Source organism: Anguilla anguilla, chromosome 5 (genome assembly GCF_013347855.1).
Source record: "Anguilla anguilla isolate fAngAng1 chromosome 5, fAngAng1.pri, whole genome shotgun sequence".
NCBI lineage: Eukaryota > Metazoa > Chordata > Actinopteri > Anguilliformes > Anguillidae > Anguilla > Anguilla anguilla.
Genome location: NC_049205.1, coordinates 64,433,400 through 64,461,398, shown reverse-complemented (window position 1 = coordinate 64,461,398; position 27,999 = coordinate 64,433,400). Strand labels below are relative to the sequence as shown.

The 27,999-nt window shown below is 46.9% G+C and overlaps 3 protein-coding genes and 1 long non-coding RNA gene across 9 annotated transcripts in view; 1 reads left to right on the top strand and 3 right to left on the bottom strand.

The window, feature by feature from the left end:
* The window catches only part of LOC118228278 (zinc finger protein 79-like), a 34,614-nt gene extending 15,748 nt beyond the window's left edge, over window positions 1–18,866 (bottom strand). Inside the window, exons 1-4 of one of the 3 annotated variants that reach the window (XM_035419688.1) lie at window positions 17,634–18,866; window positions 17,276–17,403; window positions 16,880–16,955; window positions 15,133–16,563 (exon numbers count right to left, since the gene is read on the bottom strand). In XM_035419688.1, the coding sequence (XP_035275579.1) occupies window positions 15,461–16,563; window positions 16,880–16,955; window positions 17,276–17,403; window positions 17,634–17,919 (1,593 nt within the window). In that variant the 5' untranslated portion in view covers window positions 17,920–18,866 and the 3' untranslated portion in view covers window positions 15,133–15,460. Of the gene's footprint in view, window positions 1–16; window positions 111–194; window positions 317–419; window positions 845–15,132; window positions 16,564–16,879; window positions 16,956–17,275; window positions 17,404–17,633 lie in introns of those variants that run through there. The other 2 variants (XM_035419686.1, XM_035419687.1) reach the window with 2 other exon arrangements.
* LOC118228288 lies at window positions 13–5,512 on the top strand. Its single transcript, XR_004765444.1, has 2 exons — window positions 13–365; window positions 2,835–5,512. It is a non-coding gene; the product is annotated as an uncharacterized LOC118228288 (long non-coding RNA).
* Window positions 2,449–26,329, bottom strand: LOC118228274 (zinc finger protein 316-like). Of its 2 annotated transcripts, XM_035419672.1 has the most exons (8): window positions 25,825–26,326; window positions 25,545–25,669; window positions 24,884–24,986; window positions 24,453–24,568; window positions 20,046–20,148; window positions 6,858–6,979; window positions 3,731–3,845; window positions 2,449–3,643 (listed from the first exon to the last, which is right to left on the bottom strand). In XM_035419672.1, the coding sequence occupies exons 1-8, from the start codon at window positions 26,108–26,110 to the stop codon at window positions 2,481–2,483; spliced, it is 2,133 nt and encodes a 710-aa protein (XP_035275563.1). In that variant the 5' UTR covers window positions 26,111–26,326; the 3' UTR covers window positions 2,449–2,480. The 2 variants fall into 2 exon arrangements, with proteins under 2 accessions (XP_035275563.1, XP_035275565.1); XM_035419674.1 differs by lacking the exons at window positions 2,449–3,643; window positions 3,731–3,845; window positions 6,858–6,979 and adding an exon at window positions 19,385–19,521 and having other exon boundaries at window positions 23,590–24,568; window positions 25,825–26,329.
* On the bottom strand, window positions 7,317–14,252 carry LOC118228279 (zinc finger protein 324A-like). 3 transcript variants are annotated; one of them, XR_004765438.1, is made up of 6 exons: window positions 13,681–14,252; window positions 13,330–13,502; window positions 12,868–12,979; window positions 10,811–12,293; window positions 8,788–8,888; window positions 7,317–7,420 (listed from the first exon to the last, which is right to left on the bottom strand). XR_004765438.1 is itself a non-coding variant. In XM_035419691.1 (4 exons), the coding sequence occupies exons 1-4, from the start codon at window positions 13,952–13,954 to the stop codon at window positions 11,251–11,253; spliced, it is 1,602 nt and encodes a 533-aa protein (XP_035275582.1). In that variant the 5' UTR covers window positions 13,955–14,252; the 3' UTR covers window positions 10,429–11,250. The 3 variants fall into 3 exon arrangements, 1 of the variants encoding a protein (XP_035275582.1); XR_004765439.1 differs by lacking the exons at window positions 7,317–7,420; window positions 8,788–8,888 and adding an exon at window positions 9,801–9,819; XM_035419691.1 differs by lacking the exons at window positions 7,317–7,420; window positions 8,788–8,888 and having other exon boundaries at window positions 10,429–12,293.
* Window positions 26,330–27,999: the final 1,670 nt, after the last annotated feature.

The window sequence follows — 27,999 nt, the reverse complement described above, 5'->3', positions numbered from 1 at the left end:
TAGTATCAGAGCTTACGCTCTTCGATGATCTTCACTTCTCCGTGTGGATCGCTGGACCCCGAGTCTTCAAGTCGCTCCTGTTTGACAGCCAACACGTCGGCACGTTCCTTCTGAAATATAAAGAGTAATACTATGACAAAAAGAAACACACGGAAGCCGTGAATATTGATATTATTGGCGTTCCGTCGCTTTACTTTGTCCCTCGAGACCACTGGAGCGCTTTCCTCGCGCTCAGCTGCGGGCTGTCGGTGTCTGTCCAGCGTAAGGTCCATCTGCACGCCAAAGCCGCTCTGTCCAGCGGGGACATGGCCGTCCTCTAAAGCAATGGGAGAAAGAAGGGGTGAAAGTTGACAGTCTCCGATGAGGTATATATTTTTTATACGACGTGCCTGTCCAATGTAGATATGACTAAAATGTACCTCTTCCTCCTCGGAACGCACTAGAATTCTGCCCAACGGTGTCAGGGCTGACACACGTTCCTGCTCTCTTTGCACGCATTCGAGACAGCTCCAAAATCTTTAATTTTCTCTTCAGGGCTTCGTTCTCTTTGTGGCTTCGAGACATTTCCAAGCGTAGCACGGCATACCCGTCATCCACAAGTTGGCAGATTTCTGCCACTGCCGTATTCGCTAAAACCTCCATTATGGAAGCAAGCTGTGTACGAAATGTAGAACAGTCCGACATTTTAGCCAGCTTCCGCTTTTAAAACAACCTTGCAGGTAGCACTATAGTATTTAAATTGAATATAAGAACGTCAACTGTTAAGAGTGGTGAAAAGAAATAACGCTGGTAAGTGTATATAAGATGCGCGTGTGTGCACCGTGTACTTCCGGATTGAGAAGGTGAGCGATCTACCGTAAATATTCAATTGTACGTGCATTTTCTTTGTATATGACTGATGTAGGGTAATGAAGTTTAAAGACTCGTTTACACAATGTTTGAACCAAAGGAACGCTAGTTGGGGATTTTTTTTTACAGTTTATTATTTAGTGTTTTTCATTAAATATCAGGAAAATAAGTTAGTGATTCAGCCCCGTTATTGTATCGTGCTTAATGCATGCGACAACTAAATTCAAACACCAACAGGTTTTCCTAGGTTCTCCGAGGGGAGGTATTTCAGCAAGAGAGATTAATGAGTTACCTGGCTAACATTCTTAAATACCGTGTAACCATTCAGGAATTACCTGATCATGCATACTTCCATGGCAACACATGTTAGTACCTTGTGGATGTGCGTTCAAACTGATTTCCTTCGGAAGAATAGAAATTTGCATTTTGAAAAAGTGATACCAAGTGAAGTTGTAGGATGGCGTGGAAGAATTGAGGAATTAAAAGCAAAAGGTTAGATCGGATAATTCACAGTCATGTTCCGGACACATTGGCACTTAGCCGATTTAAGTTAATGCATCACACCAAAGTCACACTCAAAAGCTTCACTGAAACTGAGAGGTCTGTTTATAGTATTTCCAATACAAACGTGCATATTTTGTCATTTCATTCAATTAAAAACTTCCTAAAAACGGAAGGGAAGGTGTACTACAAATCACATTAAAAACTAAAAGCCACTGCTAGATTGTTAAATTGTTGTTCCTTGGTTTTACTTCATTTACTCTACAGAAGGACTGCCACAGAGGGTTAGCATTTGTCATTAAATAAACCAAAAGAGCACTTTCACCACACACACGCACACTCTCCCTCACATACACACACTCTCCCTCACACACACACACTCTCCCTCACACACACACACACACTTTACCTCTCACACGCCCACACACACACTTTCCCTCTCACACGCCCACACACACACTTTCCCTCTCACACGCACACACACACACTTTCCCTCTCACACGCACACACACACACTTTCCCTCTCACACGCCCACACACACACTTTCCCTCTCACACGCACACACACACACTTTCCCTCTCACACGCCCACACACACACTTTCCCTCTCACACGCACACACACACACTTTCCCTCTCACACGCACACACACACACACTTTCCCTCTCACACGCACACACACACACTTTCCCTCTCACACGCACACACACACACTTTCCCTCTCACACGCACACACACACACTTTCCCTCTCACACGCCCACACACAGGGCAAAGCAAATTCAACAGACACATTTAATCTGGAATTGTGGAATTATGCAACAGCACTGTTAAAAACGCTCAACCATACTTCCGACTAAGCCTGGTCTCCTATGCACAGACATGCAACTGCATGTTTGGAATATTAAACAGAACAACAGCATTTTTCCCACCATGTCGATACAGGCAATCATCACATTATGTATGCAAGTACACAAGAATTTCATTTGTCATGTAAAATGGAGTAATTCAGTTCCAGTTCTTCCCGTAACAATTATATTATTAAAATAGTTGTAATCGTGATAAATTAAGGTTTAATACTATAATATCAGTGTTAAATCAAATCAAAGCATATGTAAATGTATCACTAAGATCATTTCCCAATATGAACACTCTGGTGTCTTATGAGATTTCCCAAGGAGGAGAAATTCTTTCCGCACTGTGTGCAACTGTATGGTCTCTCCCCCGTGTGCACGGTCTGATGCGTTTTGAGATTGCAAAGGTGAGAAAAGCTCTTTCCACACTGGGTGCAGCTGAAGGGTTTCTCCCCAGTGTGGACTCTCTGGTGGCGTTTGATGTGGCTGGACTGAGCGAAGCGCTTGCCGCACTGTGCGCAGCTGAACGGTTTCTCCCCGGTGTGGACCCGCTGGTGCACCTTCAGCCGGCCGGGGTGGGCGAACAGCTTGCCGCACTGCGTGCAGCTGAACTGTCTCTCTCCCATCTGCAGGGGTCCGCTGAGCCCCCCCGCCTCCCCGGAGTCACGGTACACCCCCCCGCCGCCCGCCTCGAACCTGCGCTCCGTCCCGAGGCCTACGGAAGCGCCGAAGCTCTTCCGCAGGAGGCCGCACCCGTTCAAGTCCGCTGCGCCGGCGCTGGGCTCGTCCCTGACTCCGCCCACTCCCGCCCTCATCCGAGAGAACGGGGGGCAGACGTCGGCGATGTTTTCCGCGTGAATGTTCTCTTCGTCCCCGTCGTCGTCATCGTCGTCGTAGTTTTTGGGGTGCGTGTGACCAGCGCGTGACACGACCGGCCTGTTCCACACGGAACGGGCCTCGGCCTCCATTTTAACCGTCTCCACCACCGCAGCCTCAGGCTTCCAGTCCAGATAGCCCAGCGAGGGCAGGCTGCTCCCAGAGCCACCGTCCACCGGAGGACCCCGCTGCAGCTCCGAGCGAAAGGTCAGGCTCTCCGGGTCCGATTCTGCAGAGTAAGAGCAACACGGGTCCTCTGTCTCCGCCACGGCGCCCCCTTGTGTACAGTAGGACCCCAGCTGGCCTGGCCTTTCGTACAGGACAAACTCGGAGTCCAGGCTGCTCCGTCCTCCAGGCCTGAGGTCAGCGCCGCCGTGTCGGAGCCCCAGGCCAGATCGCCCTTTCCGGGCCTTCTGCATGCCCCCGGTCCTGAACCCCTGGAGCTCCCAAAGGCCGCTCGGGGCGCTGTGCTCAGCGAGCTCCTCCAGGGGGCGCACTGGAGCAGTCTGCGTGTTCAGGGCGGGAACTCTTCCCCCGACAGTGGCGCCACCCCGCTCTACAGCTCCTGGAGAAAAAAAACATCAGAAACCCCTGATCACTGAGAGACCACAAACCACACCCCCACCCCCACACCCCACCCCACCCCACTCACGCTCTCCACAGCTCCTGGCACCCCCCCGCGCCTCGCTGCTGGAACCCTCCTCTCCGAGTCTCTCCTCCTTCACAGGAAGCGGTTCGCACCCCTCCTCCTCCTCCACGGCCGTGGGCTGTAACACAGAGACGAGGCCAAAAGCTGAAGAACGCCAGGCCAGCGCAACCTTCAGCAACAAAGACGCCCGAACGCACAGGCTTGGGTAGCCAATGAGTGAACACCAGGGCTGCCCAACCCTGTTCCTGCAGGTACACCATCCTGCAGGCTTTCAACCCTAACAAAGCACACCTCATTCAACAGCTAGAGCAGGGCTGCACAACCCTGTTCCTGAAGATCAACATTCTGCAGGCTTTCATTCCAGCCCTAACAAAGCACAACTCATTCAACAGCTAGAGATCTCGTTGAGCTACTAATTAGTGGTCAGAGGTGCCAAATTTGGGTTGGAGTGAAAACCTACAGGACGGTAGATCTCCAGGAGCAGGGCTGGTCTGCCCAGCTGCACACAGAAGAATGTAACATAAGGTTCAGAAGTCTTGAGGAACTGTAAATAAATTTAAGCAATGAACTGGAGCTTCAGTGTAGTACGATGGCTGGGAAGCTGAGCTTATAACTGTGGAGCTGCAGGTTTGATTCCTAGGTGCAGTGCCCTTTAGCAAAGCCACTTAACCTGAATCTCTTCGGTCCAGCTGTTAAAATGAACTGTGTGTAAAGCCTGCAAGCTGTGTGACCTGCTCTGGACAGGAGCGTCCGCCAAATGTTGAAAACGTGAAATGTAAATGTAGCATAACCGATAGGACAGCGGGTGCACAGGTGACCCATATCCCGAATAGAAGGGCAGGGAGGGCAGGGCAGGAGGTCCTGCAGGGTGATGGATGTAAGAGAGGAAAAAACGAGGCGGTCTTCAGAGGAGGAAACCGAGTCAAACTGGAAGCAGTGTCTGTGGGTTCCTTCTGGTTTACCTTTAATTTATAATCTATTCAGGCTTTGAAAACAAGGTGTGTGGACTTTTTAGCCTAATCAGTGACTTAATCACTTAAGTGCTGAAACACACCAAAAACCTGCAGACACAGCGCCCCCTCCAGGACTGGAGTTAAACCTGCAGACACTGCGGCCCTCCAGGACTGGAGTTAAACCTGCAGACACTGCGGCCCTCGCAGGACTGGAGTTAAACCTGCAGACACTGCGGCCCTCCAGGACTGGAGTTAAACCTGCAGACACTGCGGCCCTCCAGGACTGGAGAGTGATATCTCTGCTTTAAAGGCTAACAAAAAGAAGATCACAGTTTAAAGGCTGAATATATTAAGTCTTAAAGTCAGTCTTTTTTAAGAAGCACTATAAATCAAAGTTAACTATTTAAAAACAAATGTGTATAGATAATTTATTGTATAAATAATTTCACTTGCTCTGACTCCCATCTAAAAACTTCCCCAGTCCTCACAAATCAATGAAAAACTAGTACATGGATTCTAAATGTTTATTGATGTTCAATGAATAGTCATACATAATTTGCAAAATGGTGCAAAAAATGACTCATATTAAGTGCACCACAGTTCTTTGGAACTTTCTACTTCACTTTGGTGCACTTAATATAAGTGTCATATTTTTTGTTTAAATGAAACATTCAACTTTCTCCAGAACACATTAGGAGGTTGTATTTTTTTTTCCACAAACCTAAGATTTTTTTCTTGCAATGAAAAGTCAGCAGTGATCACATACACAGTGATTTTAGTCCCATTACATGTACAAAATGTAACAATAAAAATACCTTTCTGCTCTGTTCAATTTGACTGGCTGTTCCATTTCATGCCACTTCACTTTATCATGGCTGCAAAGCAGCTGAGAGCAGTCTTATTTCTCTACACAAATAGTCCCAAAATACAAAAAAAAAGCCCCGGAAATAAGTCACTAAATAAAATTAGGAATACGGTGAAAAAACTGCCACACGATATTGCAGGCTGCCAGGCTATGGCGCATCAGTGCAGACAACCATTCGGACGGTTACAGCGCAAAAGCACCAACAGAGAGCGTTCATCTGCTTCAGCGACGGATGTCAGTGTTCTGCCTGAGCCTCACTCCAGCTCGGCTCTCCGGCGTGGTGCCTCTGGTGTCTCTTCAGATTGCTGGGGTGAGAGAAGCTCTTCCCGCACGCGGCACAGCCGAACGGTCTCTCCCCCGTGTGCACGTTCTGGTGCACCTTCAGCTGGCTCAGACAGACGAAGCTCTTGCGGCACAGGGAGCAGACGAACGGCCTCTCCCGGGTGTGCACGGCCTGGTGCTTCTTCAGGTCCCGCGAGGAGAAGAAGCTCTTCCCGCAGTGCGGGCAGAGAAACCGCCTCTCGCTCAGGTGAGTGCTCTGGTGGATCCGGAGGGTGCGCGACTGGGCGAACTGCTTTCCGCACTGCGTACAGCTGAACGGTTTCTCCACGCTGTGAGTTCTCAGGTGCAGCTCAAGCTGGCTTGGAGAGCCGAAATTCTTCCAGCAAAACCTACAGACGGACTTTCTCTTCTCCACACCAGTCAGGTGACACGCCCCCACCCCGCTCTGCGTTTCTGCCGGGCCGTGGTCAGAGGGGAGAAACCGGTTTGAACCGGGGATGTCGAACTGTGAAGGCGCCACGCTCTCCCTCAGAACATTCGGGATAGGAGCAATACTAGCACTTTCTGCCGCCATTTTACCCCCCTCTCGGCCTTCACAGTCATGTCTGTTTAGAAGGAGACCCACTGCTGACATGGTGTCTTTTGTCCAATCAGAGCTCACTTCAGCCTTCAAATCAGCAGCCCCAGAGCCAATCTCTAACACCTTCACTTTCATATCCGAATCTAAAGGTGACATAAAGCTTCCAGAACTTTCCTCTGCTGCTGTAGCAACCGACTGCAGCTCTGAGTGAAACGACAGGCTCTGTGGTTCCGTTTCCGCAGAGTAAGAGCAACACGGATCCTCCGTCTCCGTCACAGCGCCCCCTTGTGTACAGTAAGACCCCAGCTGGCCTGGTCTTTCGAACAGGACAAACTCAGAGTCCAGGCTGCTCAGTCCTCCTGGCCTGTGTTCAGCTCCTCTGTGTTGGAGTCTCTCAGTAACACTACTACACTCTGGCTCAGTTTTGAGGACGGTGTCCGGTCCACTGACCTCCCAAACATGGCGTCTGGTCCTCTGCTGGTCACTTTCCTCTTCCCTGCCTTTGGAAGGCGGACTCCGGTTGCCGAGAGCAGCTGCCAGTTTCCCATCATCGAGACTCGGTTCCACAAGCCCTGGAGTGAAGATTAGAGCCAAGATGGACGTTATTTACTGTGCAGCGGCAAGGTCAGGAACACACAGACTGAAAACAGCAGCACTTCAGGTGAGACGTGTGGAGCAGCCCAAAGGCCAGGAGAAACACAGGCCACACAGCTCGACACCCTGCTGAGGCACTATCTGTGATCCCATGTCTATCAGCTAGCCTCTCCGATTTCCCCTGTCTGAGTAAAATAATTACACAGTGAGGGGGGATCGTCTGCTCTACTTTAAAAAACCAGCAGCATAATATGTTGTCATAACAGCATAACATGACAACACACAGAAACGAACGCTTTCATCCTTTCCTACTTACTCTCCTGTCTGGTGTTCATCTCTCGCTGTGGGTCTCGGTCCTCTTCCACTCTCTCCTCCTTTATCAGAACTGATTCAGTCCTTCCCTCCTCCATGTCTGCACACTGCAACAGAGGAACAGAGCGATCAATCTGACTGAACAATCACATTATATATATTTATATATATGTGTGTGTGCGTGTAAAGGGCACCAGAGATTGAAAAGAACAAATTCAAAATAGTTATATATAATTTTCATAACTGAAATGGCCAAATAAAGCAATATGTTTTTGCAGATGGATGTGTACTTATGCACACCGACATAAAGTATGTCAATTCCAAAACAGCAAATTCATACATATGAAAGCATGACTTTGCGTCTGAATAATAATCTACATAGGGCAACTGGAACGCAGAACACTCTTGGTATCTTCGATTTTTTGCAGTGAGGGACCTGAAAGTATTGAAAGAAAATTCCACTCCATGTGCGTTCGTGTAATCTGGCCCGTTTCTTCACATTACAATTCAACCAGTCAACTATCAAATGTGTGGCGTTAAATCAAATCGTGAAAAACAATGCTCTATATAAATCATTTCATGGTTAATATCCTACACTTGAAAATTGAATACTCCAAAGTATTCATCAATCCTTCTTAAATAATTACTTGTATGACATTGCAGTTGTTATTATAGTTGTTACCTTGTAGTTATTAATGTGATGTTATTGTTTATAACAGGTGTACCACAAATGCATCACTCAAACGCTCTGCTCCAACATGAATTTACAATAGTCATCCATGAGAAATGCACACGGTTTTGATTATGCAAGTGTTCGCCATGTTGGAGAATATGCTAATTTGATTAAAATATTGAAACAAAATGTGTTTAAGACCGTTCTGTGCCACATACGCCAGCAATCCAACCGACTTTCATCGTGCAATATTATCTGCAACTAACGAAGATTCCCCACGTTAATCACGCGCACACAGTTCTATATTCCCTCGAGAAACTGTTACAATACAAAAAGTTGGAAACAGGGTGGTATTACTTAGGACTAGTGCGCATACACATACTGCACATGCAGCAAAAAAAAAATTTAATCCTGGCATCGTTCATTTGGCCAAGCAGACTTATTTGAACAAGTGTGTATAGACGGTACTTGGTTTGTAATTGTGAGTAACTTGGCTTTTCGTGTCGAACCCTTTTTTGGTTGACATAGATATTTCCCAGCATGGAGCATCATAAAATTAATACGCGAAGAAATGCCCAATATATGAATCCAGTTATGGCAACTTTTTAGTGTTATGAAGTGAGTGTAGTTCGTCCAGAACTCCTGGGAAGCTGTTGTGGTGTGCATGTAGCTACAGAGCAGCATATTGTATTGTGTGTAATATATGAAGGTCAGCACAATGCACCGCGGTGTGTTTTTACTAGGGCAACGCGTACAGTGTGGATTGCTTGTTTAATCACACGGGTGAGAATCGCAACTGACCGAGTTCCCACTCAATACGTCCTGGTCTTCAGCTGTGGGCTCTCCGTCGCTTAAAAGGCCTGTGTCCAAGAGACTTTGCCCACTTGGGGTGCTATCCGACTCTGAAACAATAGGAGGGATCGGTTACAATTAATAAACGGAAGCTAGCACCGTCCCGTTAGACAAAACATTAGTCTATCATAACTATACGTCAGGACTGTGAAGGATCGTCACCATCGCTTAATCACAACTTTACATTTAAGTAGCCTACATCACTGAGAGGTAAAAATGCCGAATTCAGGTAATAAAATGCCGTTTGTTTTGCCGGCTACCTGCTGTTGTGGATCCTTGAAACTTATCGAAAACCGAGCCTCTCTTAGGACGATTATTTACGGAACTGTCTTTTGTCCTTGTTTTCTCGGCGAAATTACAAGCTTGCGCGACCCGTAACTCCAAAACCTGCAGTTTCCTCCGGAGCGATTCGTTCTCCTCCTGGCTTTGGGACATTTCCAAGCGTAAAACCGCATATCCATCGTCCACAAGTTTGCAGATCTCGGCCACGGCCGCGTTCGCCAGCACCTCCATGATGGAAGCGATCTGTGTGTGAAACGCGACGCAATTCGACATCGTTCGTTTGGCCCTCCACCCTGTGCTCTAAACCTTCTTGCTTTCTTTTGCTACGTTCGAAAATGCAGAACTTCTTCAATTAACCCAAATCATACTCGTATTGTATTCCATATCGCATTCGATTTACTTCCAGATTGCTGTTGGCAAGGGGAGGTTTTACAGAAAAACCAGACGTTGATTGATAAATTACCGTAAATATCCTAAACTAAACCCCCCATTACAGATAATTTGGCTTGTAGTTTTCACTACACCTTTTAGTGCATTGCTGCCATCCTCCGTTCAACTAAGGTATTGCACTTTGCCCTCAATTCCAGGCCTTATAGGTGTAGGTATGTTCAATAAAATATTGCACCAACCTAGCAACAGCATGTTGCTTATCATCCGGTCTTAATAGAGTCTTCAATGAGAATGTTGTAAATCCAGAATCTGACAGGATACAAAACAAAACTCATATTTCCACTTGATATTTTCCACATACTACCAGTACATGTTTATGTTTAATTCTTCCTGATCCTGTTCAGTACATTAGCCAGCCCAGTGTCCAAACCGTAGTCTAAGACCTCATCCCTTCTTCTATTTCCCATTGACTTAACCTTACCGACTTTTGAATAGTTCCGAAATTGACTTCTTCCTCTTCAATGGTTATAATGGACAGTCTAAAACATTATCGCTACCTACCGTTTTGGAGTGATTCGGAAAATTGATATTTATTTTGAGGCCACCAATACCATGGGTCTGTAATTCGCGATGGATTTTGTGATTTTGTGACGTATTGTACAAAGTTGACCCATGATATAGAAATGGACTGACCCAAGTGTACCCCCCCCCCCCCCCCCCCAAATAAAACTGGACCAATTATCTGTAGATTTGTTCATTATATAACGTACAATTTCTCTTGATTGCAACTCAATGTGTCCAAAATATATTTTTTATCAATTTTACCTTGATACCTTGTTTTTATTGCTCCCTGATTAATTTAAAAGGGTTGGTTAAAAATACAGTTGAGTTTGAAGACTAAAATAAAAGATCTTGGACACATTGCTATGGATTTATCATTTTTCATAATACAAACGATTTTCAATTTTTAATACACACCATTTAAGATTTCTTGTGAAAAGAAATCACACAAGAGCTCAGTGAATATATTCATGACTGAAAAAAATAATTCTTCAAAGAAAAAAAGCAGTTAGTCTTGTTTATGATATAAATTCCGCACTCAATTAGATTATGGATCTTGCACTCTGGATTTAAAATGACATTTACTTACCGGTACGATTCCCATTCATTTAATATATGCATGAAATAAAATATAAATGGAAAAATCTTTACACATATCTTCTGAGTAATAAATATACTGTTAGCAACATGTAAATACAGTACATGAGTTATTACAATGTTCAGTATTATTTTCACTTACTTTTTTTAATCAGGCACCTCAGACAGAAACGTATAACCACACCAAAATCCTTTTCTGCTTCATACTCCAGCCTGTAAATATAAAATATAAAATTTCCCACAATACAAATGCCTCACGAGCTCTCAACAGGGTTTCTGCGAAACACAGTCTGAGTTATCATGTGTGCTCAGGGATAACGCTGATAAAACTGCATTATGAATGCGTGTAAGCCCACTCCTCAAGAGACTACACAAAACTGGGCATATGCGCCGCCCAAATAAAACACAGTTCCGTCATAGTGCAAGTGAATGGCTTTGGCTTTCTCCGGAACGAACAGTCATTTCTATGAAGATCACCTGAAGAATAAAAACACTCATTCCTTGTACTCTGTCGTGGGAAAACTCTGGCGTCCCGCAAGATTACAGAACTCAGAAAATCACTTTCTGCAAATACAAGCGCGTCTACATCATCTCTCCGGTGTGCACGAGCAGATGTCTTTTAATGTGACTGGACTGAGTGAATCTCTTTCCGCAGTGGGTGCAGTTGAAGGGCCTCTCTCCCGTGTGGACCCTCTGGTGCATTTTAAGTTGGTGCTGGTGGGAGAAGCGCTTCTCGCACTGCGTGCAGCTGTACGGTTTCTCTCCCGTGTGCACGCGCTGGTGTCTCTTCAGGTTAGCCGAATGAGCGAAATGCTTTCCGCACTGCGTGCAGCTGAACTGTCTCTCCTCCGGGTCGACGCCCTGGAGCGCCTCGCTGTCTCGCGCGCGCGCGAATCCTCTCTCGAAGTACGAGTAGAACAGGCGTTTCTCCCCGGCGCCGGCTCTGTGATGCGTCTCGGTTTCCGTAGCGATGTACTTGGACGCCGCGGCCTTCTCCCCCGCCGTCGTTAGGACGGGCGGAAGGCAGAGGTTGGGCGCGCTGTCCGGCAGCATCTCTCCCCTCTCCCCAATTTCTTCGAAAGGCCGTGGCGGCGCGTCGCCCAGTCCCAAAACGGGCCCCGCGTTCCACGCAGACGGCACCTCGGGCTCCAGCTTGACCGGCGTCGGGTCGACCACCATGATGTCCGGCTTCCAGTCCAGAGACCCCAAAGGGGACAGGCCGTTCCCTCCACCCTCCTCTGTACCCAAAAACGGCCTCATCTCTGCGTGATAGGACAGGCCCTGTCCCGTTCCTGTAGAGTAAGAGCAACACGGATCCTCCGTCTCCGCGACAGCGCCCCCTTGTGCACAGTAAGAGCCCAGCTGGCCTGGTCTTTCAAACATGACAAACTCAGAGTCCAGGCTGCTCGGCCTTCGCACTCTGGATCCAGGCCCCGGGTGCTGAAGGCTCTTTGCTCTTTCTCGCTCCGCGTCTGCCTCCGGGCCGGACCCGAGCGCGCTCACCTCCCAAACGCTGCGCTTGTCTTCGGCCAGCTGTTCAGGGAGCTGCTCTTGTTTTGCCGAGGCGGTCCGTGATTCTGCAGAGGGGGGGCTTCCCTTGCTCCGAGCCTCCGATTCCACCGCCCCTTCAGATAAAGAAACAACTCAAATAACGATCCGAACGTCCGCCAGTCACAGAGTTCATGTAAAAGTAGCAGGCAACATTTTTCCTGGGTTAGCGACAGTCATACCCATACAAAACAAATTAACAACAGTAACCTATAACCTACACAGCCACTAAGTAGAAAGAACCGGTAAAAACCAACACAGCAGGTGGGGGTATTCTGATGCGGTAAATTTCGGTCTGAACCAAAGAGAACAATTTGAGGCTTCTCTCATCTAATCCAGTGGTCTCCAACCCTGGTCCTGGAGAGCTACAGGGTCTGCTGGTTTTTGTTTTCACCTTAAAATCAGCACCCAATTGAGACCCAAGACACCAGGTGAGTTGAGTTAACTGTGTAATCAACTGCTCTAATTGATTCGTGAAGTGCAGAGTCACTATGAAAACCAGCAGACCCTGTAGCTCTCCAGGACCAGGGTTGGAGACCACTGATCTAATCTGATATCAAGTCAAATTAAGGCCACACCTCTTTTATCCTGCAGCTGTACCTGAAGGCTGTTATACAGGAAACAGTCACCGTCCCCCCCCCCCCCACTCACTCTCGTTCCTGTTCCTCAGCTCCCTTGGACAGTCGTGGTTCCCCAGGTTCTCTTTGAGTCTCTCCTCCTTTATCAGAAGTGCTTCAGTCCTTCCCTCCTCCATGACTGCACACTGCATCAGAGGATTATAGTGCATATTTCCATCTTTAAAAACACCTGTACAGCATTACAAATACTTGCTATAACTCTACAACAGTCAGAAACCAAAACCCCATTATGCAATCAGAAACGAGTGAGCAGTGTATGCCACCATTAACTACAAACACAGAACTTAAATATCATATATATCCGCACATTGTCATTTGTAATCAAACTCGCACAAACGTCTACTTGTTGAGTATTTTTTTTTTCATATTTCAAAATATCTTCGTTTTTGAAGAGAAAGGTGTTAAGTGAAATTTCAGGGAATTTTGCTGAACGAATAACTTTTGTGTGATCATGAAATATTAGCGCGTGAAATACCGCTGTGCTCGAAGCATTTTGATGCGAGGTGACCCCGTCGCTCCTGCCCGTGGGCACCGCCGGAGCATCCTCTTCATCCAGAACAATGGGCTGCTCGTCTCTTTTTAGACTGACATCTATCCGGTTATCCAAGGCTCTCTCTACAGCTGGGAACTGCCCCTTCGCTGGAAGCGCTGGGGGCGGGTAAGCAAGAAATGAACATCGACAACAAACCGATATGGATACCATTAGCAAACTAAATCAGCAGCATTTGAGTGCAATGAGAGGTTATATTGAATTGTAACAGTAAACTTAAACTCACTGGACGTTTTTAGCGGACAAACACAGACTTAGCAAGCGGAGTAGACTTACCCCTCGGTGTTTCTCTTAATTTACGGCAAACTTGCGCCCCGTCTACAAAGCTCGCTCGCGACCCTCCCCTCTCTGCGCATCGGCGCGCGGTCTGCCGCTCCATCACCTGCAGCTTGCGCTTCAGAGCCTTGTTCTCCTTCTGATATTGGGACATTTCCAGGCGCAGAACCGCGTATCCATCGTCCACAACTTGGCAGATCTCTGCCACGGCCGCATTCGCCAAAACCTCCATAATGGAGGCTATCTGTGTATGAAAAGCTAGGCAATTTGACATTTTTCCTGGTCAATGTATACTCGCTTCGCCCGATATCTTCGGAGACAAAGTTGCTTCTTTGTTTGGCTGAAAACGCTATTTACGGAAACGAAGAGACAAAACTATTAATACAGACATTTGGCCATTCACAAGACCCACGATTACTTCCGGGTTGCTGAACTAACAGTGATGACGAAATTGATACTGTACCGTAAACACTCAAAATGAAACGCATCTTATTGTGTGCGCCTCGTTTTCAGCCGACAATAATAAGCACTTCGTTAGTTTTCCGTTGCGTTGATGAGATCTTCTGTACACCTACGCTTAGTGTAGATCGGATGTCTGCTTGATACTATCATAATCTAGCTCCGCATTCAGGGATGTCCGGTCAACTGACCTCCAAAAAATGAACTTCCTCATTTTAAAAACCAAATTTATTCCAATCCCAAATCCACAGGCCAAATCCAATAAAGTCACACATAATCAAGCACATAATTTGTATTGTGTTTGCATTCTAAGTATTTGTGGTTGTGGTGTATTTAATGGTTTAGACAGACATAGCACATTTCCCAGTTGTATTTGTCAGGTGTGAAGGTGTCCCAAATGGCCAATAGCAGCACTCACACCAGACCCCACCTGTCCAAAAATTCCACTCCCAAACAGGGGTAGGGATGTCCCATTTTATGAACACATTTAATATTTAATACAGATTTGTGCATGCAGCATTCCTCCTGTGCACTGTGAGCTATGTGCACATTGAGTGGAGCAGACCTGACGCTGCTGACACCAATGTGCTGAGCAGGGTTTCCCAGTCAGTGTTGCAGGGACATAATCTCATCATCAAAGGCCGGGCCAGGTCTGAGGAGGACACCTGGAGCCAACTAGAACTTCCTTAAAGAGAGAGAGAGGAACCAACTGGAACCTCCTTAAAGAGAGAGAGAGGAACCAACTGGAACCTCCTTAAAGAGAGAGAGGAATCAACTGGAACCTCCTTAAAGAGAGAGAGGAACCAACTGGAACCTCCTTAAAGAGAGAGAGGAACCAAGAGGAACTAAGGAGAGAGGGCAGAATGTTTTAGAGCCTAAACATGTGCTGAGTCAACAGAAAGTGTGCCAGTACTCACAGGGAATGTCCAGTCACATCAGTGACCCCCATTTTTTCCAATACAGGACCACACATACAACAGTCCATTTCAAACATTAAGGTGATTAAAAAAATTTATTTACAAAATAAAACAAACAAAAAAACAATATACATCGTGCTCAGGCTTTGAGGAATTACATTTTGGATGCCAGGCTTCCTTGCAATGTACCAATACAATATAACTTGATGTGTTCAGATGAAGCAAATTAAACCTTATGATTATGCACAAAATGCATGCAAAAGGGGAATTCCAGACAAACATATTTTAGTGAACTTGAATAGCATTTTGGAATATAATCAGACCAGTGCTTTTTTTCCTGACTTAAACTTCTATTATTATTGGAATCAAAGTTAATGGTTTTTGACAATTCCATTTGAGGAAGCTCATTGTTCAGAATATGGAGACATGTGGTTTTTCAGCTGATGCAATTTAAGACTGTACTTTGAAGCAAATTCTTTCCCGCAATATGCACAGCCAAGGGATTTCTCTCCAGTGTGGATCCGCAGGTGAGCTTTCAGATAACACAGCTGCTTGAACCTCCTCCCACACTGCGAACAGCTGAACGGTCTCTCCCCCGTGTGAACTCTTGTGTGTTTCCTCAGATTGCTTGAATCTGAAAACTGTCTTCCACACTGAAGACAGCCAAAGGGCTTTTCTCCGGTGTGAACGATCAGATGTTTTTTAAGGCTGCACGACTGACTGAATCTCCTTCCACACTGTGTGCAACTGAACGGTTTCTCTCCAGTGTGCACCCTGTGGTGCACTTTCAAGTCACTGGCACGAGTGCAGCCCTTCCCACAGTATTTGCACACGTACCTCTCCTTCCTTGTTCCCACCGCACAGGTCACTGTGCTTGGCGATGGGAAGAGACTGCGTTCAAAGGACACACCTCCGCTCGCATCCGGGGGCTCAGCGTGCGGCAGGGCCACGCTCTCTCTGGCCGTCCCGTCTGCATACGGGGTAGAAACGCTGCCCCTCCGCTGCGTCCCAAACGCTCCTGAGCGGGACTCCATGTTCCAGAAGGGCTGAATCTGCACCCCGTCCTCCATTTTGACTGGCACAGAGTCCATTATTACACCGTCTGGACTCTCATCTTGCGGCGTCAAAGATGACCAGCTTTTCCCGCCAGTCTCCTTGGTTACGTGAACCAGCCGGAGCTCTGAGTTCACGTCTGACGCACTGTCACCCCCAAATTCCACAGTCTCCTGTGTACAGTAGGACCCCAGCTGGCCTGGCCTTTCCAACATAAACTCAGAGTCCACACTGTTCAGTCCTCCTGCCCTGTGTTCAGCTCCTCTGTGTTGGAGCGTCTCGACACACTCGCTCTGTCCCTCTGCTTTTAGGACAGACTCCAGTCCACTGACCTCCCAAACAGCGCGTCTGGTCCTGTGCTGCTCAGTGAGCTCCTCTGTGTGATTCGCTGCTTTATTCTGCGTTTCCTCAACGGGGCGTTTTTCCCTGCTGCCTGCCCTCCACTCCACCGCTCCTGGAAGCAGAAAAGTAAACGTGTGCACACTGTTATAAACTGGTGTTCGATGAAATCTGATGGTCTGAATATGCGGCCATTTATTTAAAAATTTGACAGAGGAAGGATGTGAACATGGAAATCTAGGAGGCCAGACAGAATGCTAGGTCACTGCATGTGTGGCCACAATATTTCTACATTTTTAAAAACGTCGAATATAGAATCCTGACAAGCACGTTCATGTTATTTTTATTTATACACAAACTGGTGTATTTAAAGCAACATCCGTCACTGCGCATGCTCTCCCGACGGGACTGTATCTCTCGCGGGAACTCACCGTTTCGCAGGTCCTCTTCGGGCTTCTCCTGTTTAATGAGGGTTAATTTAGCCTCCGTCTCTGCCACCTCTAGTAGCTGTTAGGGAACATTACGGGAGATACGCATAATACGGAATCAACAACCATGCAATACACAGCAGCGCAATATTTAAGACCTATAGTTACTGGTTCTTAAACTTTTCTATGTTATGACCCAAATTAAAAATGACCATAGACTGTATAAATTGCTTTAGACCCGTCAAATACACATCCATGCATAACCTAGTGGCCTCCTTCTGCATAGTCTCCGCTACAGACTCATTCCAGGACCCACCAGATACACTTTCGTAATTCCGCATTTTTGGTTCCGATCAATAGTTTTAAGAGACCCTGGTCTGAAGTGCAACCATGACTGACCTGCACGGGACTCGTGACGTCAGGCTGTCCTGGAGAGGGTTCCTCGTGCACGGCTGCCAGCTCTCCATCGCTGCATAGTGTTACATTCATCCTTTCCCCCTTTCCCTCGTCAGTTAGCGAACAATCCTCTACCGCAAGGGCGAAATTAATAAAAAGTCATCATCAATAACCAACCGAACACCTAGCCATCGACAACCTGGCTAAACACGTTGATGTCAGAACAGTAAAAGCAGGATGAAATCAATGATTACAGTTCTAGTTTAAAGTAATTACACAGCTAGCTAGCTGCCTAAAACTCCGGCAGAGTGTAAATGCACAATACAGAAAGGCAAGCATGCAGTACTTTAATTTGCCGTACCTGTTGTTTTCTTTGATCTTTCTGAAATATGGACCCCAGTGCGATTATTTAGGAAGTTCTCGTGCACTCCGGCTCGCTCAATCTGGATCAACGCTTGAGCAAACCTCTGCTCCATCATCCTCAATCTCCTCTTCAGAGCCTCGTTCTGTTTCTGACTTTGAGAGACTTCCAAGCGCAGAAGCGAGTAACCATCGTCTACGAGTCTGCTTATTTCTGCAACGGCAGACTTTGCTAAAACATCGATTATGGCAGCTAGCTGCGCGTGGAAATCAAGAGAATCACACATCGTCTCTTAACACCGGGCAACGTTACGCTCTTTTTCTGACTTTTCCTGTTTTACATGGGCGCAGTGTTCGACGCGAATTTAAAACCTAAAGCAGAATGTTTGGCCGGTAGTCATGTTGCTTAACTCCCGATCTTCACAAATAAAATCACTTAACTGTATATGTAGTTCATTGGATAAAATAGACACCCACCAGTACCCGGAAAAGTTAATAAACAAGGACCGTGACGTATAAACCCGGAAGTAAATTACTATAGAGTCGCTCAGTTCCCGGATGCTGTCAGGACACTGGCATATCGAGGTCTGTGAACAAAACACACATTTCAGAGAGCCGCTCCATCAGCCAAAACTGGCAGAGTTGTCACCGATTTCACCAGTACTGACCACATGACCAGTGACTCTGTGCAGTATCTGCTATAAATAACTACCTTAGAATAAAAATGATACTGAAGTATATTTAATAAAAAGGAAATGTGCTTTGACCTCTTTTTACCGTGTCTAAGATTGATGTCGATCTTATTCACTCACACACACATGCACACACACAGTCATTTTCTGTTATAAAATGCATTTATATTTTACATTTTAAAAATCCAAAAAATCATGATCAGAACTAGCTGAACACATTACAGTGTGCTTTGAGTAGGCTCATTTCTTGATGAAAAAAAAACACATGGATGAGCACCAAGGTTCAGTTTCAAATGTGGGCCGCGCCAGTGCCGACCTGTGGGCAGCAGCCTGGTGGGGAGATGCGCAACTGCTGCTAGCATCGCCCAGAAAGTGTTTCAGCTGACCGGGATGGTGCCATTTCCCACTCGCGGTTCACCTGTTGAGCTGCACTTCAAGGGACTGCACAGGAAGACCAGGGTTTAACGCACAACACAGGAAGCGCCCGACAGCCCAGCGCTGAGTAGATGAGCACAGCCCCTCTTCCATCTGAACGGACGGGTGCAGGCGGTCCCCACTACGTCCCAAACCGCTCCACTCTGTGAGCAGCCTGGTGCTTCTTCAGGCTGCGCTTGTTGGTGTAGCCCTTCCCGCACTGCGCGCAGCTGAAGGGCTTGTAGCCCGTGTGCACGTTCAGGTGCCGCGTGAGGCTGCAGGACTGGCTGAAGCCGCGGCCGCAGTGCGCGCAGCGGTACGGCTTCTCCCCCGTGTGCACCCTGTGGTGCACCTGCAGCTTGGCGGCGAAGCGGAAGCCTTTGCCGCAGTACTTACAGAGAAACCGCTCGTTCTCCCCCGCTCCCCCCCAGCGCTGGGAAGCCGCCCGCCCTCGCGGCTCCAGGGCGCTTTTCTCGGAGGGGGGAGGCCACTTCGCACCGGGGGGGTCTGAACTGGGCGGCGCCGGGTTCTCCCGCCGTCCCGCCTGGGTGCGCGGGACGTGCAGGCGAGCCTCCCTCGGCCTCCGCCCTCCGTGCGGTCTGCTCTGAGCGCGAAGCGCTCCGGAGGCCAGGCCGCCGCTCCACACGGGTGAGGTCACGCCGCCCAGAATGACCAGCGCAGAGCCCGCAGCTGCAGCCTCCGGCCCCCCGCCGACGGCCTCGAAGGGGGACGGGCGGCTTCCGGAACGTTCCTCGGCGGCGAGAGCGCCCAGCAGCGCGTTCCCTGCAGCGGAAGGGCACACGCCTCCCGGTCAAATAAAGGTTTTCCATTCTCACAAACAGAAATTCACTTCACATCCTGACTGGGTCTTTATATTAGGTCAGCTCATTAGCTGACCCACTTCATGGATGTGTTCATTTTTTCCAAATATTAAGATTAAATTATGATTTAAAAAAAGGGGCTATGCTTTAAGGGCCTAATTATGTGCAGCTGGTATATTTAAGTATATTTTATAGGTATATTTAAGTCTGAGGTACTTAATTAGTAACAAAATAAACATTTTACAGTGTGTAATTATGTGCTGGCTTGTGAAATTATTTAAATATTTGCTGCTTTGAATTATTGACATTTAATGTTGAGAAATGACTTCCAGAAGGCACACCAACAAGTAGTAACACATTTCTAACAGTACAGAAAATCCTTTTTCGGATGCCAACATAACTACAAACTATATATTGACTAACTCTCCTGCCACATAGCTGTATGTTAACAACCCCTTTGCTGTGGTTGCCTTCATTTCTACTTACTCTCCTCCCTGGAGTTAATCTCTCTCTGTGGGTCTCTGTCCTCTTCCGATCTCTCCTCCTTTATCAGAAGTGCTTCAGTCCTTCCCTCCTCCACGTCTGCACACTGCAACAGAGGAATGAGGCCGTCAGTCCCACTAGGGGAGAATTTTAACTCCGTGCCATTTTTAATTCCCTAATAATAATCACAAATCAACTGGCAGCAGAGCACTGTACTTCAAAATGAAGTAAATTATTTTACTTGTCCTCCAAAATAACCGTGAACAAGACCACTTATGTCTGCAGCGATAAGGAGGAGGTTTGAAGAGGCAGTGGAAACGTAGTTTGAGCCGACAGGGCTAACTTGATGCTGTTTGTTCAATGCATTTACCAGCAACAAGAAAAACTATGCTTATCAAACAGGCAGACTCTGGTGTTTCTGGTTTTTATTAATCAACATAAAAAAATCAAAAGGAGAAACATAAACCAGCGTGACCCCAACATGATAAAAGAACAAAAATACATAAAGAAAATCAGGCTGAAAACACAGCATAATGTCAGGAAAAGTTTAACACACGCCAAAATAATCTTCAACAAAAATATTTCTAAATCACAGAGCTTATCAAAACAAAATGAGCCCCACATTTTAACTGAGCCGCTGTCCAAGGGCTCTCGACTTGCTTCTTATTCCTCTTACCCACAATGCACTGCTAAATCTCTTTTAATTTCCCATGAAACATTTGTGTTTAGCTGTGACGTAACCTGATCGTTACAACTGGAATCACCGGAAACACCGCTGAACACACGTCAGGACAGAAATTAGATTTTCAAAATAGTGTGCGCGCATTTAAAAAATGAACGAAATTAATCTTCAGTTTGAAAATGTCTGCATATTTCCCCAGTTTTACAAATTTTCTGAATTTTGTACAAGGGAAACACTGCATATCTATTCTCAATATTTTAAAAAAATGGAATTACAACAGATATTATAATCAGAGGTTATTCTTCATCCCATGGATCCTTCCATGGAACCAGGAAGTGGCAATCAAACCTCAGTGCTTTTCACCATAACATCAGCTCATATATCTTTAACCACATAATACTCAGTCTTTTAACTTAAAAAATGCAACACACTTGAATAATAGATTTTAGATCAATTTTAGGCATACATTTAAAAATAAATAATAACAGGTTAAATCTGCAATACTTACTGAAGGACAACTAATGTGAGCGGTGTTGAAACACTGAAACTAAGCCAAGGGGAGAAGTTTAGAGAAACTAGGCAACTAAACTCATTTACATGCGGCATTACATCTAGGGGTTGCAGCACAGCTACGTTGGGAGAAGTGGTTAACTCATCACACCAAGGTTGCAGGTTTCTTTCCCAAGTGGGGCACAGCCATGACAGAGGAGCTTGCTGTGGACTCCTCTTCAGAACATGCAGAGATGTATAAATGGGCCGGATGTTAAATGTACGTCGGGTGTTCTCAGGTCCCGGGTTTTATTTTCCATTTCAACGACCGAGGGCTGCTGGGTGGCTCACCCCGTTAATCCCCCGAGCAGCGGATTGGCCATTCCAAAAAAAAGCTTTAAAATAAACAAAAATCTATAGCCAGTATTTTGGCCACATTCATTAATCAATTAAGTACCAATTAAGAACAAACACTCAGATGCAAGTTGTGCAAGTTGCTCTGGAGAGGTAATAAATAATTGTAATCATATCATAATAGTTTTTTATTTAATACCAGATGCCACCTGGAACATCTACCTGATTAGCATGAAAGCGGGGGGGAAACAGTCACACAAAAGAAAATGCTTTTCCTTTTGACCAGAGATACGTAGGACTGACAGATATGAGAATCACACACCCTATTTCCTGTTGAACCCTGTTGTACCTTTGAAATATTCACTAAAATGTGTTGTGGACAGCACCAGCACATTTTCAGTGAAGTGTGATTAAGAGATAATGGCCAATGCGAAAGCAGAGATGACATCAAAAAGTTCAAAGCGTGACCCATGATACCTTGCACATTTAGTGACAGTGCTCATTTTCTGCTATCTTTTGATATTACTTCACTTCACTGTCCTTCCCATTGGCCCAGAAAGGTTTTGTGCGCAGTGAAGGATATCTTAGATATTTACAGAAGTTTCCCACAGGCTTCACAGTGGCTGGTATGGGGGCGGTCAGGGTTTGTGGTCTAAAGCAAAAAAATAAACTCCTCCAAAGCAGCTTATAGAGGGACGCAAGGCCTCAAGAGGCTGTACGTGAGCACGTCATCAGATCAGTCTTAAAAAGTAATGTTTCATCTTGCCATTATCAACATAACGACACAGGTTACTGGGAGTGAAGAGCTTATGCCGACTAAGAACCCAGAGGGAATGTGAATAAAGTATATAAAATGTATCTATTCATATGTACAACCTCTGGAAATTATAATACTACCACACAAGCTTCTTAAAGAAAAAAAAGAAAACCTGAACACCCCCACACAGGGCCGGCCCTGCCCCCAAACCTCCCACTGTGAAGCCAGCCGGTCCTGGGAAACAGCCGTAAGTATCTAAGATATCCTTCGATGCCCATTAAAACTGTTACCACTTCCAGCCCTCCTGCGGCCCCTGGGTTCGACTGTGCGATGCAGAGCAACCTCACGCACACAAACCTGTGTGTGGAACGGGAACAGGCTGGGTACCGCCTCCACGGTAGACCACTGCGTTTAAACCTCAGGCATTGAAGCCACTGTAATTTCTCTTCATAGCATCCTGACAGCCTTTTCTATTTTTCATATTATTGCCCTTTTATTATGAAAAGGACTCTTCAACCCATTATTTACTCGTAATATTCAGCACAGACAGACGGCCCTGGACAAGTCTACAGCCATTTCATATCACACATTGCACTTCATACATCATACAATACACATCATACATCACACATCATACATCATACATACATCATACATCATACATACATCACACATCATATATCATTCATACATCACACATCATACATACATCATACAGGAGCATCATCAGTCACTCTGTGCAGAACTTAAGGTAATGTTGGCTTGAGATTAACTTTGGTAAATCGCTAGCTAACCTACTTGCAATCCATTTAAGATAACTGTTTACTTGCTAGTCAAATTTACGCAGAACTGTGCGTGGTGCGTGCATGCGTGCACAAGCTCAAACAATATTATCAAAACTCTGTAAATGCTGATATTAGGATTTTATAAAATATGTAAGGAATCAAACAATGATGGGTAGTTCATACAGCACTCATGACACTGTCAGAATCTCACACAGCCCATGGCTTGCCAGGAGCCACATTGGTGTTAATGAACCCACTGCTGTGCTCATTTTTCATCCACGTCCTACATGCTGCCCATGGTAAAGCATTACTGGCCTATCAGTATCCATCTTCTGCACTCTGGTCTGGAATATAACCGTCCCACAATGCATCTGTATGCCACTCTAGATAAGTCCATATGCCAAGTAAACAAACCCCGAATGGGTGTGCTTTGATGTCTCATTGGTGCGGATACTGTTAAATCCAGGTCATGTGACATACAGGGGGGCGTGGTCTCTCTGTTGGTGCATTTTCAGGAAACTCCGCTCGCCGAACTTTTTCCCACAGTGCACGCAGCAGAAGGGGCGGTCCCCCGTGTGGACCCTCTGGTGCACCTTGAGCTGGTAGTGGTGGGAGAAGCTGCGCTCGCACTGCGTGCAGCTGAACGGCCTCTCCCGCGTGTGCACGCTCTGGTGCCTCCGGTGGTTGCTGGAGTCGGAGAAGCGCTTGCCGCACTGCGCGCAGCGGAAGGGCTTCTCCCCGGTGTGCACCCGCTGGTGGATCTCCAGAGCGTTCAGCCGCGTGAAGCCCTTCCCGCAGAACCGGCAGACGAACCGCTTCTCCTTGGCCGAACCGTTGCAGCCGGCCGCGAACCCGCCGAAGTCTCTCTCGCAGGCGGCGAGGCCGTCCAGGCCGCCGGCGTCCGCGTCGCAGGTCGCCGTGGCGATTTCCCCGCCGGCGGGCCAGACGAGCGGGAGGCTAGAGGGGTTAACGGGCCCTGGCGGCGGCTCTTCCGCGTCCCTGTCGTCACGGTGACGTGCGCGCAGCGGGGCCGGGTCTTTGTCCCAGTCGGGAGGCTGAGTCACAGATTCCTCTTTAACGGAGTCCATCACCACCCCGTCTGCTCTGGGCTCCGGGTCGCTAGGCGACGGGCGCGCGCAGGCCCCCGCGAGCTCTTTAGGGACGGGCCGCAGCTCCGCTCCGCGGAAGGGGCGGGGCGGGGCCTGGGCGGGCGCCTGCCCGGGAGCGCGGAACGCGGCGGTGGAACACTGAGACCCGCGCGCGCTCAGCGGGGCCCGCTCTCCCAGCCTCGGGGCGGCCATGTTCTCCGCCTGCAATCTAAGCACGGCTTCCGCACCACTGACCTCCCAAACGGCGGTCCCGCGCCCCGCCCGGTGCTCCTGCGGGCACTCTGCAGCCGACACCCCGAGTCCCAGCGCAGGGACCCCGTCCTCCTCCCCAGCGCCCGAATCCAGTGCTCCTGCGGGGGGGGGGGGGGGGGGGGGGGGGGACAGCCAATTACAACAGCCTGCTACTCACCTGGAACAATACTGTTACAATTCCGTAATAACCCTGTTACTAACCTGTAATAACCCTGTTCTCATCCTGGAATAAGCATGTTACTAACCTGTAATAACCCTGTTCTCATCCTGGAATAAGCATGTTACTAACCTGTAATAACCCTGTTCTCACCCTGGAATAAGCATGTTACTCACCTGTACTTATTACAGGACACTAACCGAATTAATCTGGGGCAGTATGCACCCCTCCCCCCTCACACCCCACACAAACTCACCCTGCACGGGGATCTTCATGTCTGCGTGGGCATTGCTGCTTCCCTCTGGGATTTCTTCCTTGATTAGAATGCATGTGTTCCTGTCATTATCTGCTCCCGCAGGCTGCGACAGAATAACGCAGAAGCGGTGAAAACCACACAAACACAAGCTTTTTAAACTTGCACTTAACCCATTAAGACGCACGATGACAAATGCGTGATCAGAATGTTCTTAACCGAACATTCTAGCACTGGTGTATAACCATCCCTACTGGTAATTGAATTTAATTAACTGTATTTGCGGATGTTTCATTATGAAGAGTAAATTCTGCGATCAGTGATGTCACATCAACAGCGCTGAGCAGAACGCAACAGACCAAATTTTGTTGGCGTGACTTTTCTGCCTTCGTGCTATCAACATAAAATAATATATACCTGCGGACAAAATGCCGCATACACGAAACACAACGTTACACGCTTGAAGATTTCTGGGACGGGGCAGTTGTCAGCTGTCTGTCAGCTCCTAAATCTCATATATTTGTGACAACCGTCAGCTAGCCCTCAGATAACATTACAGGAAACCTCAATGCGAGTAAAGAGCGACAGAAAACCTGTTCATGTAAATTACATATCGATGTCCTGCCAACATCACAAAGTTCAAAGACTGACTCCCTGAACTTACCTCGACCTGCTTCAAGCTGAAAGTCGTGACTGGGTTGCCCTCCTCCACAGCCGGGTGAAAACCCTGCGGACAAACGTCTCCAGGATTTCCAAGCACCCTGTTTCCGGCAACAGTAGGACCCTCCTCTGAAATGAACGTGCAGGAAACTGGCTAAAACGCTACACTGAAGGGACCAATATAACCAGTGGACAACTACACAGCGCTTTATGCATGACAGTCAAGAACGAGGAATCCCCAATGCTTAGATCTACACATAAGTTAACACCAGCTCCCTACTTACTGGATGTTCCTCTCGGCTTGTCCCGCAACGTCAGAGCTCCGTCCGAATACGGATCCAGGTGGTTCTCTGGCGCCCTCGCTCTCTCTGCGCAACTCCGCGCTGCCTTCAGCTCCATAAGGTGGAGAGCCACCTTCAGAGCCTCGTTCTCTTTTTGGTACTCCGACATTTGCAGATGCACAACCGCGTATCCATCGTCCACGAGTTTGCATATTTCCTCCACGGCCGCGTTCGCCAGCACCTCCATTATGGAAGCAAGCTGGGTACGGAACAGTATTTCGTTCGACATTTTTTACCTCGTCTTTCACGCCTTCTATTTTTTTTTTTTTTAAATCAGGGCAAATCTTTAAATGTTGATAGTTAGCTATGTCGAGTACTGAACCTACTGAACTAGACTGTGTAGCAGTCTATTCGTTCTTTTTCTGGTTCGCAGTCGAGTTTGCAAGCTCACCGACATCACTTGACAATTGAAATAGCAGCTTCGCTGCTCCGGTTCCGGTTAGAAAGTTTTCAAAATAAAAGTACGTGTTTCTCAGGTCACTGCCTTTTGACTTTTTTCAAAAATGGATTTTAATTGACACAAATGCTAATAAAATGTAACACAGCTGATGTTACAAGATAAAAAGGAGGACACGATGTCTCATTAATCTGCAGTTGCGTGGCTCAAAGAATGGATGGCCCTTCACTGGCGCGCCTTTTAACTCTTATTTTGATACAATTTTACCAGCAGCTGTTACCAGAAATTATTGACCGGAAGTCTAAATGCTGCTTGCTCACACGTAGGATATTCTGTCCCAGAGAACTACAAAATTAATCAGAGGTAGTGATTGTTTCTCCTTGTGTCAAGTGAGTTACTTTGATCACATTCTAAACAAATCTCCTTTTTTAGAAACAGAAAAATGTAATGTCCTGTTGGCGAAAAGCATATTCTGATGAACTTACACGTGACAATGAGTCAGTTTTATGAAAAAGTATTATATGACACTAATGTAATTATGCCCCCAGTCCTGGAGAGAGCCATAGCATAAACTGGTTTATTATTATTAGTTTATTTGACAGGAACAATGTGCATTAATAACATTTCTGTAAATGTGTCATAGTTAGCCAGGGGGCTAATTTCTTATTCTGTAGGAAACCCACTCAAACTCATGGAGAACAAGCAGGCTTTGCACAGAGTGTTACCTTTGTTTGCTTACACGCCACTACACACCTTTGTTTTCAAGGCCTAAATTACCTGCAGAGGTGTCATGTGACTGGAAAATGGGAGGAGCTATTACATGGTAACCCAATCAAATGTTTTGTGCTGTGGAAAGGCAAAATACTGTTGTCAAACCATCCCGTGACTGATGGCCAAACCATCCTTAATAGGGTTTAAATTAAAAAAGTGAAAGCAGCCCACAATCAGCACCAGGCATTTACTGGACTAAGGAGTGCACATAACTGGGGTTCTTTTTAGACAATTTCACTGCCAAAATAAAGCCCTGGAATGAAAGAGCAGGACTTGGAGCCAAATTTCTGACTTGGCTGAAGAGCACCTCTGACCCTTCGCCCCCCAGAGAGGTCCTCCTGCATTTCGGGATGTCAAACTGCTGGCTCTCACTGTAGTGATGTCATGCCCCGCCAACCGCGAGATCCCCTCTTTCCCCTCTCAGAATTTTTAACGGTTAGCGCATGTAATGCGATAGTTTGGGATACAAATCCACAATTTAGGAAAACACGGGACGCCTCTCGATCTCAGGACTTTAAAAGGAGTTTGGGACAGGGCAGCGGAGGTGGGGGGGGGGGGGGGGGGGGAGGGGGGGGCGGAGGGGTAAGGTTACATCGCATAGCTCATCTGCACTGATTCAGAACAGTTTTGGCCACAGCATGCTGTCCTGAGTAATGTACTCCATCATCCACTTCAGTTGAACAGACAGAGTAACCTCTGGGTTTGTGCTGTAATGATAGTTTGATGGTTTGTTGGAGAGCTGGAACTTCAGCCATTTGGCTTGGAGACCCCCCCCCCCCAAAAAAAAATAAAATAAAGTGGACCAGTTCTTTGCTCTGTCTACTTATTTTTTTACTGTTCAAATTCAAAATTAATTGCCTTAATTTCTTTCTTGTAATATTATTTCTCTTTACTAAAGTTCTTAATATACATTTAAAAGAATTCTGTGCGGTCTAGAATCCTACATTAGT

Bases quoted from the DNA above. Each gene is read 5' to 3' on its own strand.
- LOC118228279 (XM_035419691.1), bottom strand. From the start codon at position 13,954: ATGTCAAATTGCCTAGCTTTTCATACACAGATAGCCTCCATTATGGAG. The intron at 13,503-13,680 runs GTAAGTCTACTC...ACCCGCCCCCAG, and splicing joins ATTAAGAGAAACACCGAGGG to CGCTTCCAGCGAAGGGGCAG. The intron at 12,980-13,329 runs GTATTTCACGCG...CCTCTGATGCAG, and splicing joins AAAATGCTTCGAGCACAGCG to TGTGCAGTCATGGAGGAGGG.
- LOC118228274 (XM_035419672.1), bottom strand. From the start codon at position 26,110: ATGTCGAACGAAATACTGTTCCGTACCCAGCTTGCTTCCATAATGGAG. The intron at 6,980-20,045 runs GTAAGTAGAAAT...TCTTCACTCCAG, and splicing joins GATTAACTCCAGGGAGGAGA to GGCTTGTGGAACCGAGTCTC. The intron at 3,644-3,730 runs GTGAGTGGGGTG...TTTTTTCTCCAG, and splicing joins TGCCAGGAGCTGTGGAGAGC to GAGCTGTAGAGCGGGGTGGC.